At 69.6% G+C, this 16,425-nt stretch overlaps 2 protein-coding genes across 5 annotated transcripts; one reads left to right on the top strand and one right to left on the bottom strand.

Annotated features, from left to right (window-relative positions):
* Nucleotides 1-563: 563 nt before the first annotated feature.
* CKM (creatine kinase, M-type) lies at nucleotides 564-4,687 on the top strand. Its single transcript, XM_090056200.1, has 8 exons — nucleotides 564-721; nucleotides 1,091-1,305; nucleotides 2,800-2,954; nucleotides 3,090-3,222; nucleotides 3,423-3,594; nucleotides 3,824-3,947; nucleotides 4,129-4,318; nucleotides 4,441-4,687. Exons 2-8 carry the CDS (start codon nucleotides 1,113-1,115, stop codon nucleotides 4,617-4,619), a joined length of 1,146 nt encoding a protein of 381 aa, XP_089912326.1. The 5' UTR covers nucleotides 564-721; nucleotides 1,091-1,112; the 3' UTR covers nucleotides 4,620-4,687.
* Nucleotides 4,688-6,284: 1,597 nt separating this feature from the next.
* Nucleotides 6,285-16,388, bottom strand: MARK4 (microtubule affinity regulating kinase 4). 4 transcript variants are annotated; one of them, XM_090056115.1, is made up of 18 exons: nucleotides 15,627-16,388; nucleotides 12,622-12,819; nucleotides 12,459-12,512; nucleotides 11,967-12,015; nucleotides 11,664-11,729; nucleotides 11,479-11,549; nucleotides 11,205-11,261; nucleotides 10,723-10,959; nucleotides 10,496-10,615; nucleotides 9,672-9,771; nucleotides 9,312-9,421; nucleotides 8,958-9,114; nucleotides 8,691-8,836; nucleotides 8,303-8,406; nucleotides 7,632-7,688; nucleotides 7,314-7,393; nucleotides 6,858-6,902; nucleotides 6,285-6,484 (listed from the first exon to the last, which is right to left on the bottom strand). In XM_090056115.1, the coding sequence occupies exons 1-18, from the start codon at nucleotides 15,675-15,677 to the stop codon at nucleotides 6,420-6,422; spliced, it is 1,767 nt and encodes a 588-aa protein (XP_089912241.1). In that variant the 5' UTR covers nucleotides 15,678-16,388; the 3' UTR covers nucleotides 6,285-6,419. The 4 variants fall into 4 exon arrangements, with proteins under 4 accessions (XP_089912241.1, XP_089912240.1, XP_089912239.1 ...); XM_090056114.1 differs by having other exon boundaries at nucleotides 8,622-8,836; nucleotides 15,627-16,383; XM_090056113.1 differs by having other exon boundaries at nucleotides 7,632-7,895; nucleotides 15,627-16,383.
* Nucleotides 16,389-16,425: the final 37 nt, after the last annotated feature.

The raw sequence follows: 16,425 nt of genomic DNA, 5'->3' as shown, positions 1-16,425 counted from the left end.
CGCCCTGCAGCTGCTGCCCCCTTCCTGCTCTGGGGTCGGACCCCTGGAAACGCGATCTCAGCTGCTCTGCTCTGGTGCCAGCGAGGGCCGGGACAGGCCGGGTTGCTTGGGTGGGGGCCAGGGCCCTGTGAGCCAGCACCGCATTGCTGCCTATATAAAGTGCTGGGCCGTCGGCCACGGGGCGAGAGGCGGGGGCTAGCTGGGGGCTGGGGGGGCGAGGGGGAGCAGCGTCACGTGCTCCCGTCCCAGCTAGGCCTCGCTCAGCGCCCCCAGGCTGGCACCGGCGGGCGGGGCTGGTGCCAGCACTGCCCCCCCCCGCACCCGGGCACGATCCCGGGGTTCCCATGGTGACTGTGGGGGCAGGTCGGGGCAGGGGCGCTGCCAACTGCGGTCAGCTTGGCCGCTGGGCAGGGCACAAGGGCCACCACCAAGCCCCGCTCACATGGGTCCAGGCAGCCCCGGGGCGGGGGCAAACCCTCCCCAGCCCCATCGCTGCCCCGCACGTCTCCCCTGACCCGAGGCAGCCCGGGGGGGGCGCGGGCCGGGCTGGGGCAGCGCAGCCCCCGCCCCCCCGCCGCCGGGTGCCCAATTGTGGCCGGGGCGCGCGCGGGCGCCAGCCAATGGGAGCGCGGCCCGCGGGATAAAGCGGTGCGGCGCGGGGCTGCCCCGGGTCACCTGCGCCGAGCCCGCGAGGATACCGCCGCGTCCCGTCCCGTCCCAGGTGCGGGGCGGGGGGCGGGTTGGGAGCTGGGTGCCGGGGGGCCGCAGCGCGGGGGACGGAGCCCCGTACCTAGGGCCGGGCGCGGGTCCCTCCCGGCACGGCCCCCGCCCCCGCCCCGGGATGCCGGGAGCGCGGCTCGGCCCCGCGGACGGGGCCTTTTGCGGGCAAAGCGCGGGTAGAAATAGCGCGGGCAGCTGCCGGGCGCGGCGCCGAGCCTGCCCCCCCGCGCCCGCCGTGCGCTCGAGCCCCGGGCGCCCCCGCCGGTGCCCCGCCCGGGCGCCGGGGCAGGAGCCCTGAGCGTTGGCGGCTGGAGGGCCCGGGCTGGCAGGGAGCGGAGCGGAGCAGCGCCCTGAGTACCGGTCCCCGCAGGCCGTGCCCGCCCGCCGCCGCCATGCCGTTCGGTAACACCCACAACAAGTTCAAGCTCAAGTACTCGGCCGAGGAGGAGTACCCCGACCTGACGAAGCACAACAACCACATGGCCAAGGCCCTGACCCTGGACATCTACAAGAAGCTGCGGGACAAGGAGACCCCCAGCGGCTTCACCCTCGACGACGTCATCCAGACCGGCGTCGACAACCCAGGTCCCCGGGCTGTGGGGGGCAGGGGGGCAAGGGCAGGGAGCTGGGGACCCCCCCAGCCTGGGGGTGACAAGGGCAAGTGCAGGGAGCTGGGACCAGGGACCCCCCCCCAACCTGGGGGTGATGGGGGCAAGGGCAGGGAGCTGGGGACCGCCACTAGCCTGGGGGTGACGGGGGCAAGGGCAGGGACTGGGGCTTCACTCCCCCACTCCCAGCCTGGGGGTGACAAGGGCAGGGAGCTGGGGACCCCCACTAGCCTGGGGGTGACAAGGGCAGGGAGCTGGGGACCCCCCCAGCCTGGGGGTGACAAGGGCAAGTGCAGGGAGCTGGGACCAGGGACCCCCCCCCAACCTGGGGGTGATGGGGGCAAGGGCAGGGAGCTGGGGACCGCCACTAGCCTGGGGGTGACGGGGGCAAGGGCAGGGACTGGGGCTTCACTCCCCCACTCCCAGCCTGGGGGTGACAAGGGCAGGGAGCTGGGGACCCCCCCAGCCTGGGGGTGGCAAGGGCAAGGGCAGGGAGCTGGGACCAGGGACCCCCCCCAACCTGGGGGTGATGGGGGCAAGGGCAGGGAGCTGGGGACCACCACTAGCCTGGGGGTGACGGGGGCAAGGGCAGGGACTGGGGCTTCACTCCCCCACTCCCAGCCTGGGGGTGACAAGGGCAGGGAGCTGGGGACCCCCACTAGCCTGGGGGTGACAAGGGCAGGGAGCTGGGGACCCCCCCAGCCTGGGGGTGGCAAGGGCAAGGGCAGGGAGCTGGGACCAGGGACCCCCCCCAACCTGGGGGTGATGGGGGCAAGGGCAGGGAGCTGGGGACCACCACTAGCCTGGGGGTGACGGGGGCAAGGGCAGGGACTGGGGCTTCACTCCCCCACTCCCAGCCTGGGGGTGACAAGGGCAGGGAGCTGGGGACCCCCACTAGCCTGGGGGTGACAAGGGCAGGGAGCTGGGGACCCCCCCAGCCTGGGGGTGGCAAGGGCAAGGGCAGGGAGCTGGGACCAGGGACCCCCCCCAACCTGGGGGTGATGGGGGCAAGGGCAGGGAGCTGGGGACCACCACTAGCCTGGGGGTGACGGGGGCAAGGGCAGGGACTGGGGCTTCACTCCCCCACTCCCAGCCTGGGGGTGACAAGGGCAGGGAGCTGGGGACCCCCACTAGCCTGGGGGTGACAAGGGCAGGGAGCTGGGGACCCCCCCAGCCTGGGGGTGACAAGGGCAGGGAGCTGGGACCAGGGACCCCCCCCAACCTGGGGGTGATGGGGGCAAGGGCAGGGAGCTGGGGACCCCCACTAGCCTGGGGGTGATGGGGGCAAGGGCAGGGAGTGGGGCTTCACTCCCCCACTCCCAGCCTGGTCTTACTCAGCGCCAAGCCCAGGACGCAGCTGCAGCGAGGCCTGTGGGATGCATTTGATGTGGTGTGACTCTGCCATGGGGCTGGGTGGCCTCAGTGTATGTGGACGGGGCAAGTGACCCCGACCCCGTTCCCCCACCCCCAGGGCACCCCTTCATCATGACCGTGGGCTGTGTGGCTGGGGATGAGGAGAGCTATGAAGTCTTCAAGGACCTGCTCGACCCCGTGATCCAGGACAGGCACGGCGGGTACAAGCCCACCGACAAGCACAAGACTGACCTCAACCATGAGAACCTCAAGGTGCCCGGCCGGGGCGGGGGCCGGCAGAGCTGGTGCCCCAGCCCGAGTGGGGAGGGCCCTGGCATGGCTTTTTTTGGGGGGGGGCACAAGGCAAGGGGCCCTAAGCTGCACTGACAGTTCCTCTGGCCTCCGCAGGGTGGGGATGACCTGGACCCCAACTACGTGGTGAGCAGCCGGGTGCGCACGGGCCGCAGCATCAGGGGCTACTCGCTGCCCCCCCACTGCAGCCGCGGGGAGCGCCGCGCCGTGGAGAAGCTCTCCCTCCACAGTGAGTGGGGGGTGTCACGGGGGAGCTCTCCATCAGCAGTGATTGGGGGGCAGGGCATGGGGCTGGTGGCCAGTCTCCATCCCCAGGAAGCTGGGAGCACCCCTGGACATGGGGCAGGGGCAGGGGCGTCTCCCTCAGTGCCTGGCAGGGTCAGGGTGCAGGGTGCCATAGGGTGCCCCTGACATGGTGTCTTACCCCAGCCCTGAACAGCTTGACCGGGGAGTTCAAGGGCAAGTACTACCCGCTGAAGGACATGACGGACCAGGAGCAACAGCAGCTCATCGACGACCACTTCCTCTTTGACAAGCCTGTGTCCCCCCTGCTGCTGGCCTCCGGCATGGCCCGCGACTGGCCCGATGCCCGCGGCATCTGGTGAGGCCCCTCGCAGGCTGGACGCTGGGGTCCCAGCCCCAGAGCTGGGGGCAAGTGGAGACTGCACCCTGGGCCCAGGGCTCCTGGGTTGTTTCTCTGCCCTTGGGAGTCTGTGGGCTGGAGCAGGAAGCCTGGGTCCTAGCCCCAAGGCTGAGGGAACCTGGCCAGGGTGCATGGGAGGGGACCGGTGCAGGGGTCCTGACAGCAGCCCCCCCTCCCCACCCCGCAGGCACAATGACAACAAGACCTTCCTGGTGTGGGTGAACGAGGAGGACCACCTGCGCGTCATCTCCATGCAGAAGGGTGGTAACATGAAGGACGTCTTCCGCCGCTTCTGTGTCGGGCTCCAGAAGGTGCGGGTCCAGATGTCTGGGCTTGTCCCCTGCCCAGGGAGCCCAGTGGGGGCTGGAGCAGGCGCCGGCCAGGGCCCCGGATGCCTGGGTTTTACTCCCACTCAGGGAGGCCAGTGTGGGCTGGCAAGGCGGGAGCAGGAGGGGCTGGGTCCTGGTGCTGACCCCCTCCCTGCCCCAGCAGATCGAGGAAGACTTCAAGAAGGCCGGGCACCCCTTCATGTGGAACGAACATCTGGGCTACGTGCTGACCTGTCCATCCAACTTGGGCACTGGCCTGCGTGGGGGCGTCCACGTCAAGCTGCCCCACCTCAGCAAGCACCCAAAGTTTGAGGAGATCCTCAAGCGCCTGCGCCTGCAGAAGCGCGGCACTGGTGGGCGCAGGGGTTGGGCACTGGTGGGCGGGGGGACAGAGCCGGGGGCTCAGCAGCTGTGGGGCCAGCATGACCAGGGGCTGCGGTGGCACTGACCCTTCCCCTCCCTCCCTCCCTCCCAGGTGGGGTGGACACAGAGGCGGTGGGCTCTGTGTATGACATCTCCAACGCAGACCGGCTGGGCTTCTCAGAGGTGGAGCAGGTGCAAATGGTGGTGGACGGTGTCAAGCTCATGGTGGAGATGGAGAAGAAGCTGGAGAAGAACCAGACCATTGACGACATGGTCCCAGCCCAGAAGTAGGCACCGTGCCCACCCTGGCACTGCCACTGCCCGCCCACGGGCCCAATAAAGCCATGATGGCCCCAGCACTGCCGCCTGCTGTCTGCACTTGGTGTGCCCCTCCCCAGCCCCAAGGTTTGGGGCACCAGGATGGGGGGGGTCCCTGCTACAGGCAGATGCCCCCCATACCTTTCATAACTTTGTCTTGGAAGGGACCTCAGTAGGTCATCGAGCCTGACCCCCCTGCCCTGGGCTAGAAAGATCACCCGGGTCAGATGACCCCAGCCAGGTGCTTGTCCAGTCTCCTCTCCAGGGTGGGGGAGCGTGCCCCCTCCCTTGACGCCTGTTCCAGAGCCTGGTCCCCCTGCCTGTGAAGAAGTTCTTCCTGATGTCTAATCGAAGACTCCAGGGCAGGGCCCAGGGCCCACAGGCTCGAGCTCCCCCAGGCAGAGGGCATGTGGCACGCAGGAGCTGTGGGGGCTGCTATAGTGCTCCCACCCCCACACCCAAGGTGACCTGTACCCCCGCCACTATATGACAACCTGAGCCCAGTGCTCCCAGGGTCTGTCAGCTGCCTCCATTTCCCCCCCAGTGTAGGGCTGGACCCCGCAGGGCTGGGGGGTGGGGGTCAGCCCAGGCCACATCACCTCACCCCTGCAGGAGCCCTGCCAGGCACCGCCCAGCCCGGGAGGCCTAGGAGCTGGACACCTAGGTTTCCCCGTGCTCCCTGCCCCCCCCCACCCCAAGCACAGCAAGGCAGGGACTCTCCTATGTTTATTGAGGGGGGGTACAGGCCGTCACGCCAGGGCCGCAATAACTTAAAAACGTCCCGGGGCTCAGAGCGGCGTGGGGAGGGGGGGGCTACAGGGACAGACTACACCTATGTACAGGGCCGCGCCGCCCAGGCAGACGGAGGAGGGGAGGGGATGCACTGGGTCCCCACGGACAGGGTGATTGGGGCCAGGGCATCCTCCCACCCCAGCTGAGACCCCGGTGCCCCTCCCTGGGGAAGGCAGGGCAAGGACTTCCACCCAGCCAGGTCCCCACCAAGCCCCCCAAGGCCCTGGCCAGAACACCCCAGCCTCCTACCCCCACCACCCCTGGAGGGCCAGCCCCCCGGGAGTGCAGCCCCTCCCCCAGCAGGGACTCGGCACCGGGGCCTGCTGGAGGCAGGGGGGGCCCTGCTAGCCCAGCGCAGCCCCAAGCAGGCCCATGGCACCAACTCAGCTCCCAGACCCCCTCCCCAGGCAGGACCCCCGCCCCAGCTTGCCTACCCCAAGCACCCCTCCACTGCACAGGGACCCCCAGCCCTGCCCCAGCCCCGGGTCGTCCCTGTGCCCCGACCATGAGGCCGTGGCCACCTGCCCCAGAAGCTGCCCTTCCAGCGCCCACCGAGGGAATGGCTCACTGCCTAGAGGCCCTAGGGCCTATGGAGGAAAGCTGGGCTGCCCCTCCAGCCCCCACGGCCCTGGGCCAGGAGGCAGGGTGTGGACTACGCCCAGCACAGGCCAGGGCCTAGCCTCGCGCCCAGGCCCAGGCGCTGGACCTGCTCTGGGGCTGCGGCCTGCAGAGGGGCCCTACGGTGGTCGGAGCCCGGCGCTGTGGGTGGGGAGGGTGGGCGGTGCTGGAGGCGCCTGGCGACGCGGTGACGTCCTAGCCCCATCCTGATGGGCCGGAGAGCCAGCGGCGCTGGGGATGTGCACAGGTCCCGGCTCTGGCACGGCGCTTCGAGGTGGGGACGATGGGAGTGCAGACCCTCGGCCTCTGCGGGCAGCTGGGCAAGGCGGGGGCGGCAGGCGTGGGGCAGGGCGCTGGTCACTGTCACACTCCTGGGACGTCGGAGCAGCCGGGGTTCTGCTTCCGCTTGATGCCCAGGTAGATGGCCACTGTGGGGGCACGGGCATCAGCATGGGGCCAGGGCCAAGCCCCCGCCCAGCTGTGCCTGGGTGTGGGGGCTGCCTGGTATGGCAGGGGGGTCTGTGGGAGACAGGCGAGGGGCCCTGGGGGAGTGAGGGGGTGGCAGGTGCTAAGAATGGGGGGGCAGTGGCATGTGTGGGAGGGTTAGAGACAGCCCAGAGGTGTACAGGGGGTGGAGGGGTAGCCTGGGGGGAGCCCATGTATCTGTGGGGGGTGGCAGAAACATGAAGGGGGCTGCAGGTGGCCCCAGGGGGCAGGGGCAGGCAGGTAGGGGCTGTGGGGAACTCTGGGGGCGGGGCAGAGACAGGTAACGGCTGCAGGGGACCCCGCGGGGGCACGTACCTTGTGAGCGCAGGTCTCCCGATTCCCTCAGGTTTGTCTGCGACCCTGTGGGGGGTGGCGGGGGGGCAGCGTCAGCACAGGGCCTGGTCAGCTCAGCTGAGCTCCCCCAGGCTCCCCCGGTAGGGCAGGGCAGGGCCCTGGGCTAGGTGCTACAGCCCTGTCCCAGCCCAGATGGCCGGGGGGGACATGGGGGGCTCAGCATTACCTGCAGAGACAGCCCCACTCCTGTCCCACGGTCGCGGGAGCAGGCATGGCCCCTGGGGCAGCCTCCCACTTCCCAGCTCCCGGCAGGCCAAGCTCAGCTGCCCACAGCACATGCCCCTGCGTGGCACGGCCTTCATCCCACCACATCCCCTAGACCCGAGCTGCGCAGTGCAGGACACCCCTTCTGCAACCCTGGGGGGCTGTGGAGGTGCAAGACCCAGAGGAAAGGGGCCGGGGGGCCACGGCACTCACTGATCTTGGCCCCTTGTGGCAGGGAGGTGCCCGAGACGCAGCGGTTGGAGTTCTGTCGCTTGGATGGGTCCAGCGTGACCCTGCGCGGGGGGCACACAGTGAGATGGCCAGAGCCAGACCCCACGGACCTGGTGCCCCCGCCCCCACTCAGCTTCTGCCCTCTCCCCACACTGCACCCCCGACTGGGAGACCCTGGGGCTGAAGCAGCGAGGATCCTACAGCGAGCTCCTGCCCCTGCAGCCCCCTGCCCCTCCCGCAGCGCCACAGCTGGGGGAAGCAGGACCACAGCTGCTGCCCCACCGCGTCCCAGGCACGCACCGGCGGGTGAGCTTGGAGGTGAGCTTGCTGAAGAGGTTGGAGGTGGCGCGGCTGCGGCTGTGGGGGGCAGGGGCGGCCTCATGGCTCAGCGTGGGTGACGTGGGTGGCCCATTTTGCACGGTGCCACGCCGGTCCCGCACCTGCCCCCCATGGAAGGTGCTGCGCACGCTGGAGCCCCGCGCCAGGCGCGCTCGCTCGGCTGACGAGGCTGCTGTGATGCTGTGGCTGGATGGCGAGGCCGGTGGCACCCGGGCACTCACGGAGCTGGAGAGGGTGAGGGCAGATCCTGCAGTGCTCCCCTGCCCCCCCCAGCCCGGGCAGTACAAGAGCCCAGGCCCGCAGGGATGAGAAGGGGTGAGAGGAGCTGCCAGCCCATGACAGCCACAGCAGGGCCCAGTGGCTCTGCGAAGCGCCAGGGGGGCAGGGGGGTCATCTCAGGCCAGGCCTGGTGCATCACAATGCTGCCTGCAGGCTGCAGCCCCATCGACTGAGTTGGGCATGGAAACTGGGCTGACAGCCAGCACCGGGGGCCGGGGGGCAAGCAGGCGAAATGAGATGCTCATTGCCCAAATGGCCCTTCCCCATCCTCTGTGGTGGCCTGGCTCTGTGATCCAGCCTCCCAGCCCAGAGGATGCCTGAGCCTGGTGTGGTCAGCCGCTGCCCCGTGGTACCTGTTCTCTTTGCCGTTCTGGAGCAGGGAGTGGCGGTCAGTGCCGGGGCGTTCGGTGCACACATACGTGTTTCTCCGTGTCATCACGCTCGATGGGATGTTGTTCTGCAAGGCACCGCACCTGTCTCCAGACCCCTGTACCCCACACCCTGGCACTGCACCGGGCCAAGCCAGGACCTTGGCCGACCCATACTGCGTCCCCATGCCCTGGAACTGCATCAAGGTGAGCCCAGTGTCCCGTACCCCCACTCTGGTGCCATGCCGGGCCGAACCAGGACTCCCCAAGCCTCCCCACACCTTGGCACTCCCCACCCACTCACTGTGGTGACAGCGCTGTCCTTGCGCCGGTCGGGGATCTCAGCCTTGTTGGGATTGTTGGCACTGCTCACCATGGGGCTGGAGGGGGGGATGCCGCGCCCGCTGCCCACCACGCTGCAGCTGGCCTTGCGTGGTGGCATGCGCTCCTCCTTCAGCTCTGCTTCGCCTGTGCTTGTGGGACTGCGCTTTGGGTGCGCTGGCACTGGCGATGGGCCACCTGCGGGGGGGGCACTTAACACCAGTGCCCAGCCCCACCCATGCCGCACCAGGTAGCCCCTGCGCCAGGGTGTCAGCCCGGCTCCACCCTGTCCAGCTCCCGCCCACCTGCAGGCACTCACAGAAGTCGCTGTGCCGTCGCTGGCGGTGGTAAGTGGAGGTGCTGCGCTGGCTCTTGCTGTGAGACGAGGCCTTACTGGAGCCATTGGAGACCTCGCTGGGTGCCCGCACCCTCGCCAGAGACAGGCTGCTGCCCGTGCGGGACTCGCCGCCCTCCACCTGTTGGTGCACAGGTACCGGTCACCCTGCCAGCCTGACCAGCTGCGTCCACCTCCAGCTGAGGCACCAGGCCTGAGCCCACAGCACCAGGTCCTGAAGCCTGACCCAGGGTGGGACAAACCCAGCGTGGCCCATGCCTGGGACAGAGCACGGTGCCCACGGTCCCCCGGCCCACGCAGACTCCAGCCCTCGCTCACCTCCGTCTTCCTGCCCAGCAGGAGGTAGGTGGCCGTGACCTCATTGTACTTCTGGCTGCTCAAGGACTCCTTGATCTCCTCGCGGGTATAACCCATGCCCACCATCACCTCTGGGAGACACGGCCTGTCACCACCAGTGACCTGCCCATGGGTCTGGACACAGCCCCCAATGCCAGCCCGGCCATGGGCAGAGTCCGAGAGTCACTCCCCATCACAGAGACCCCCTGTCCCCTGGGAACTGGGCACCTTGATACCCCTATGCCCACCCCCACCAAGAGACCCGCGGGCATGGTCCCGGCCATGGGCAGCTGGCACCAGTCAGAGCAGGGCAGGACACCCCATGGCCCCCGCCAGGCTCACCGATGCGCTTCGTGTCCCCAAAGTCCTCCTCTGGCTCCTTGTAGGGCTTCAGCTCGTCGCCCTCGTACCCGATGTTGATCCACTTGTCCTTCATGATTTGCTAAGAGCGGCAAGTGTGTTTGGGGTGCGACCCCTCAATGGGGCAGGCAGGGCACGTCCCCCAGCTCCAGGGCAGGCAAGGCACCCCCCGGGCAGGGCACAGCCCTCTGCGCCCCTGCAGGCAGAGCAAGGCCCCCAGCCCCTATCCCAAGCCAGCTGTTCCCAACGCCAGCGGCAGCAGCAAGGCTCCAGGGAGCGCAGGCCGGCAGGCGGAGCCACGTGGGGGTGCGGGGGGCTGCATGGCCTGTCTGGGCCCCAGACACCCAGTAATTATCCCCAGCGTTGATTACGCTAATTACAGTCATCGGGGAGATGGCGCCAGGCGGGGCCCCATGCAGCCGCCAGCCACTAACAAGAGCCCAGCTCTGGGGGGGCCGGCTGCCAGGGGGTGGGGGGAGGGTGCTACAGCCCCATGCTGGAGCAGGTGGGGGGCAGCCAGAGCCATGGGGTGGGGTGGGGGGTCTGGGTCACAGGGTCCACCAGAGCGGAGCTGAGGGGACAGCCTGGAGCCACATGGTCTTACCCTGTCCATGGCCACCGCACCCTTGGGGGCCCATCTGTGGCTGGCTCCGTGAAGCCCATCTGTGGCCAGTGCACCCCTGGGAGCCCGCTCATGGCCAGCTTGCCCCCCAGGGCCTGGCCGTGCCTCGCTCAGCCCTGGGGGCCCCGTTTGTGGAAGGCTTGCCCTGGGGGGCCTGTCCATGGCCCCTCTGCAGTCGCCTCACCTCTAGGGTGCAGCGCTTGGCCGGGTTCAGCACCAGGAAGCGTCGCAGGATGTTCTCGCAGTCTGTGGACATGTAGAAGGGCACCCGGTACTTGCCCCGCAGCACCCGCTCGCGCAGCTCCTGGGGGCGGGGGGAGGTCAGGCAAATGAACCCCCTCCCTCCGGCTCTGCCCCTGTGGCTGTGCCGGCCCTGGGGGTCACCCCCTCCCCTCCCACCCCCCGGCCCACCTTAAGGTTCTGGCCATCGAAAGGCAGGGAGCCCGAGACAAGGGTGTAGAGGATGACGCCAAGGCTCCAGATGTCGACCTCGGGGCCATCGTACTTCTTGCCCTGGAAGAGCTCAGGTGCGGCGTAGGGGGGGCTGCCGCAGAACGTGTCCAGCTTCGAGCCCAGCGTGAACTCGTTACTGAACCCAAAGTCAGCGATCTTTATGTTGGCATCCGCGTCCAGCAGCAGGTTCTCGGCCTGGGGGGCAGGAGCAGGGGCAGGATCAGGCCTGCCCAGGTGGGGGGCAGGATGGGCGAGGGGGCATTTGGACCCTGCTTCCCTAGGGAACCCCAGTGTCAGGCACGCCCAGGAGGGTCCGGGGGAGGGGGAGAAGGCATGAGGGCCAGCCTACCTGGGGGGCAGGGGGCCGGGGGCCGGGGCAGGGCCAGCGGGCTCAGTGCTGAGAGCCGGGGACAAGGAGCAGGGCTGTGCCTGGGTCTCACCTTCAGGTCCCGGTGGACGATGTTCTTCTGGTGGCAGTAGTGCACGGCCGAGACAATCTGCGAGGCAGCAGGGTGGGACGTGAGCTGGAGAGACCCTCCTGATGCCCCACAGCAGCCATGGGGCCAGCAGGCGATGCCCAAGCCATGGTTCCTGGGGTCCAGCCTGGGCCGGGGCAGCCTCACGATACCTTCCCACCACATGCGGGGGCTGGCACCCCACCCCCCCCAGCTGCCCGTGCTGGGGGTCCCATGCACCCCCCAGGCGGGCGCAGACCTGTCTGAACTTGGCCCGGGCCTCCTTCTCCTTCATCCGCCCGTGCGACACGAGGTAGTCGAAGACTTCACCTGAGGAGAGCAGCCATTACCGCAGGGGCCAGGCAGGCCATAACGGGGGCACGAGGGCAGCTACAGGGTCGAGATGGGGGGTCAGAGCCACGTGGGCCTTGCGGGGGGTCTCACCAGCACTAGCATACTCCATCACCAGGTAGAGCGTCTTCTCTGTCTCTATCACCTCAAACAGCTTCACTGCGGGGCACAGCAGTGGGTTAGCCCCCGCAGCCCCTTCCCGCCCTTGACACCCCAATCCCTGCCCTACCCTCCAGCCTCTTCCCCTGCCCCCCCAACCACATTCCCCCCAACCTTGCCCTGGTCCTCCCCACCCATGGGGGCCATGGCCCCCACTGCCCCAGTACTCAAGGCCCTGAGGGTGGGGGCTCCCACCCCGGGACATGGGGCAGCACCACACCTGCCCCCGCCACTCACCAATGTTGGGGTGGTTCAGGCCCTTCATGATCCGCACCTCCCGGAAGAGCTGTGGGGGAGATGGGGGCAGTCACCCACCAGCTGACTGCACTGCCTGGGTCCCTGGGCCGGTGGGGGTGGGGGCAGGACCCTGCCCACCCCCTCCACCCGGCCCTGCCTACTCCACTGCAGGCCCCAGGTCCCACTGTCTCCACCACCCACGGGGCCTCATCCTGGGAACCTAGAGCTAATTAGCAGCCCTTGGTCTCCATGTTCTCTGCAGCCGTTGTTACTGCTAATTAGAGATAGGGGGCAGCGGGGACAGGTGGGTCACAGGATGCAGAAGCAGCTGGCAGGGTGCCTGGGGCAGAGGCACAGGACAGGGGCCATGGCGGCACCGTGGGGTAGCTGGGGCGCCCCCCTACCGGGCACTGTGGGGCCCTAGGAGCTCCGCTGGGTCCTGGTGGCGGGGTCTGTGTCCCCGCTCTGGGGCCACCTGGGACCACCCCTCACCTTCTGCAGGCTTGTGGGGTTCAGCTGTGTCTTGTCGATGATTTTTATTGCAACCTGCAAGCCAAGAGGGTGCTGCTGAACACGGGCAAGGGGGGCAGCTGCCCTGTCCTGCAGCCCCATGCCCCCCGCCAGCCCATGCCCCTGCCAGGCCTCTGCCCCTCACCTCCCGGCCGGTGAGGATGTGCCGTGCCAGCTTGACCTTGGCAAAGTTGCCCTTGCCAATGGTCTTGAGCAGGCGGTAGTTGCCGATGTGTGGCTGCTCCTCGGGGCACGAGGCGATGGAGTTGCGGCAGCGGGCGCCCAGTGACCGGCTAGACCATGATGAGCCCTTCTCCGACCGGCTACTGCCCAGTGTGGAGAGCTGGTGGGGGGGAGGGTGTCAGCAGGACAGAGCCCCCACCCAGCACGGAGCCCTTGTGACCCCCAGCAGTTACCAGGACAGGACCCAGCCCGTGCCACCAGGACCTGCAGCAGCCTGGCGGCCCTAGGGCCCTCCCAGGTACCTGCGAGGGGCTGCTGGCCTGGAGTGCAGTCAGGACTGGACAGTGCCGTGAGGCTCCTTGGCAGCCCCAGGGCAAGCTCCTTTGGGCGCCAGTGCCTGCCCAGCTCCAGCCTGGGGGCACAGGGATCACTGGAGAAGCCAGAGCCAGGCTTCATGCTAGGGGGTACCGCAGCCACGGGCCCCTGCAGCAGGCCACACCCTCCCCTTCCAGAAACTGCACCAGCGAGCACCACGGGCCCCTGACCAGTGCCTGCCCCTGGCCCTGCGCCGGCCCGGCCTCCCTGCTCCCTGGCTAGAGCCTCCCAGGTCCCTGTGCCAGGAGGTGCCTTTGCTGTGGGTCCGGGTGCGCAGCCCAGTCCGGGGAGTGTGGAGAGGATGCAGGCCCAGTCTGCGTGTCCCATGGCTCCTAGCCCCCTGCCATCCTGTGCCCAGGCCCAGGCCCGGGCCCAGCCCAGGCAGGGCACAAGCCGGTCCCATGGAGCTCAAGACCGCTCCATACTGAGAGCGTGGGCAGTGCCTCAGGGCTCCATGAGGGCCGGTCCCTTGGCGCTCAGCCCCTCGGGCCACGATCACCCCTGCGGCAGTGCCGGCAGCCTCCCCCTATGGCCCGACTGAGGGGCACAGCAGCCATTTTGAGAGAGGGCAGCTCAGGCACAGCCCTGGCACGGTGCAGGCCCTGAAGGCCATGGCCACCGGGCACGTGTCAGCTCAGCTCGGCACCATGACCGGGGCACACAGGCCTGCTCTGGAGGGGAGCACGGGTGCAGGGCCACGTGGGCCAGCCTGTGTCTCGGAGCCATGCCCCCCATGGCCACGCCGAGCCCACCCTACTGCCCCCCTCCAGGCCTCCCACGAGCCCCTACCCCATGCAGGGCAGCAGCGTGTACGGGCTTTGCCGCTGGGACCCAGGCGTGTGGCCGGCAGGGCCCCGCTGGCAGGCGTGCTGGGTGAGGCTTCCTCCCGGGCTGGGTGGGGCTCGCGCCTCGCACAAGAGGCCAAAGACAGGCGGGCGAGACAGGCCAGGGCGGGTGCAGGCAGCTCCAGCATGCCCAGCCCATGAGGGAACCAGTCACCCAGAGCCGGACGAGACGGACTGCCAGGACACTTGGGTCCTGTCCCCAGCTCAGCCCCACAAGTCCTGGGAATGACCTTGAGGGTGATGCAGGGCCCCATGCCTCAGTTTCCCCCTGTGTCGGGGGGGCAGTTAACCCCGAGGCTGCTCGGTGCAGCAGGGCCAGAAGGAGCAAGGCCTTCTCTGCTCCTGCCAGCCCAAGGAGCCCCCACACTTCACCTCCCTGGGCAGGGCTGCCCCCGCTAAGGGCTGCCTGCTGCCAGTCTCTGCGCCTGGAGCTGCATGGGGAAGGGCAGCATCGATCTGCTCGGCCGCTCCATAGCAGCCCAGGTGCATTCTGGGAGCAGCCAGCTGAGGCCACGGAGCTGGGGCAAGGACATGGGGTGGACCGTCCGCGCCGCGCCCCCCCACCCCCCGCCGGCCCAGCGCTATACCAGGGCTGTGCAGTGCTGCCAGGGGAAAGCTTGGGCAGCCGGTGCCCCCCCATGGCTGTGAGTGTGCAGCGCCCCCCGCCCCCGCTTTGCCAGGGAACACCACCGCAGTTGCTAAGGAACCACCTTGCATTAGAAAGCCGCCCGGCCAGGGGCCAAGCCAAGCCGGAGATGCCGCCACGGGTGGCACGGGGGAACGGGGCCCCGCAGAGAGCAGCGTGGGGCCAGGCCGGGTACCGCATGGAGCTCAGGGCGGCAGGGACACTCTGTGTGCACAGCCTGCCTGGCTCCCCCTTTCCCCGTGTCAGTGTGTCTGCATGAGATGGAGACAGTGCAGGCACCTGCAGGGTGTGCAAATATGTGCGTGTGCACACATGCACACGTGCATGGGGCCTGGAGCTCAGTGCGTGTACACTTGGGGCCTGAAGCTCAGTGTGCATGGATGTGTGCATAACACACAGGGCCTGGAGCTCAGCATGTGTGGGTGTACATGGAGCTTAGATCTCAGCATACGTGTGTATGTGTGTGTACACATGGAGCCTGGAATTCAGTGTGCCTGCATGTGCACACGCAAGGCCTGGAGCTCAGCATGTGTACCTATGTGCATGCCTGTGTGTGTGCGTGTATGTCCACCGGCCCTAGAGCTCAGCATGCGTGTGTGTGAGAGCCTGGAGTTCAGCGTGCCTGCATGTGCACACGCAAGGCCTGGAGCTCTGCGTGCATGCGTGTGGAGCTCAGCATGTGTGTGTGTGTGTACATGGAGCCTTGAGCTCAGCATGCATGGGGCCTAGAGCTCCGTGTGCTTGTATGTACATGGGGCCTGGAGCTCAGCGTGCATGATGCATACGTGTGTGTGCGTGGATATGGGGCCTGGGACTCGGTGTGCCTGCATGGGAGCATGGGTGTACCTGCAGGGCCTGGAGCTCGCGTGCACGCTGTGACAGCCCGGGCCGGCACCTCCGCACACAGGGCCCGCCGCTCCCGCACTCAGCCTCGGTCCCCAGCGCCTCCCGGGGCCACGCGGCGCCCGCAGCCGGGGCGCGGGTGGGGGCAGGGCGGGCCGTGCGGTGCCTCCCCCCAGCACCGCAGCCCAAGCCGCCGCGCCCCCAGCCCCGTCATCCCCGGCCCGGCCCGGCCCGGCCCCGCGACGCCGCCGCACTCACCGCCTCCGCGTTGCGCTCGTTGCCGGGCGCCAGGGCCGTGCGCGAAGACATCGCGGCCCCGATCCGGGCGGCGGCGCCGGGCTGCGGGCGCGATGCGGGCTCAGGCGGCGGGCGGCATCCCCGGCCGCGGCCGCACAAAGAGGCACCGCCTCCTCCCGCCTCCCTCCCCTCCCCCTCGCCGGGCCGGGCCGGGCCGGTCGCGCCGCCCCGCGGGACCCGGGCGGGCGTCCTAGAGGGCCGCGCGCGGGGCCGGGTGGGGCCGGGGCCGGGGCCGGGGCAGCGGCGGGCACGGGGCGCCCATGGGCGGCGGCGGCGGCCGGGCAGGAACCGACGTCAGGGGCCGGGCCGGGCAGCTGCGGGCACCAGCGCCCCTTCCCCAGCCTCTTAAAGGCGCCGCCGCCGCCGCCGCGCGAGGCCCCCGGGTGCCGCCGGGCCGGGGCGGGGCGGGGCGGCGTGCACGGCTGTGGGGGTGGAGCCCTGCGCAGGGCGGCGGCGGACGGGAGGGGGGCTGCCCGGCTGGAGCGGGGCAGGTGGAGGTGTCGGGGGCGCTGCGGTGCCCAGCAGGGAAGAGGGCACGGGGGCACGGGGCGCTGCCGGCGGCCTCCGGGATGGGGCACGGAGCGCGGCAGAGGCTGGACGGGGCGGGTAGCGCAGGGCCGGGGGCGCTGCCCCGCCCGGAGGGGCCGGGGGGAGCCGGACGCTGCTCTCGGCTCAGCCCCCCGTGCTGCAGCCCCGCCCCGGGAGCAGCTCCGGCCTCCCCCCGCCCTGTCCCGGGCACCCGCAACCGGGGGGACTCAGC

The sequence above is a fragment of the Crocodylus siamensis genome, chromosome 6 (genome assembly GCF_052110815.1).
Source record: "Crocodylus siamensis isolate JL-2025a chromosome 6, ASM5211081v1, whole genome shotgun sequence".
NCBI classification, from domain to species: domain Eukaryota; kingdom Metazoa; phylum Chordata; order Crocodylia; family Crocodylidae; genus Crocodylus; species Crocodylus siamensis.
Note: the sequence above shows the minus strand (reverse complement) of the source record. Positions and strands in the feature narration are given on the sequence as shown.

Bases quoted from the DNA above. Each gene is read 5' to 3' on its own strand.
- MARK4 (XM_090056112.1), bottom strand. From the start codon at position 15,677: ATGTCTTCGCGCACGGCCCTGGCGCCCGGCAACGAGCGCAACGCGGAG. The intron at 11,262-11,478 runs GTCTGCGCCCGC...GCTGCCTCGCAG, and splicing joins CCCGGGCCAAGTTCAGACAG to ATTGTCTCGGCCGTGCACTA. The intron at 9,422-9,671 runs GTGAGCCTGGCG...CGTGTCTCCCAG, and splicing joins TGGGGACACGAAGCGCATCG to AGGTGATGGTGGGCATGGGT.
- CKM (XM_090056200.1), top strand. From the start codon at position 1,113: ATGCCGTTCGGTAACACCCACAACAAGTTCAAGCTCAAGTACTCGGCC. The intron at 3,223-3,422 runs GTGAGTGGGGGG...GTCTTACCCCAG, and splicing joins GGAGAAGCTCTCCCTCCACA to CCCTGAACAGCTTGACCGGG. The intron at 4,319-4,440 runs GTGGGCGCAGGG...CCTCCCTCCCAG, and splicing joins CCTGCAGAAGCGCGGCACTG to GTGGGGTGGACACAGAGGCG.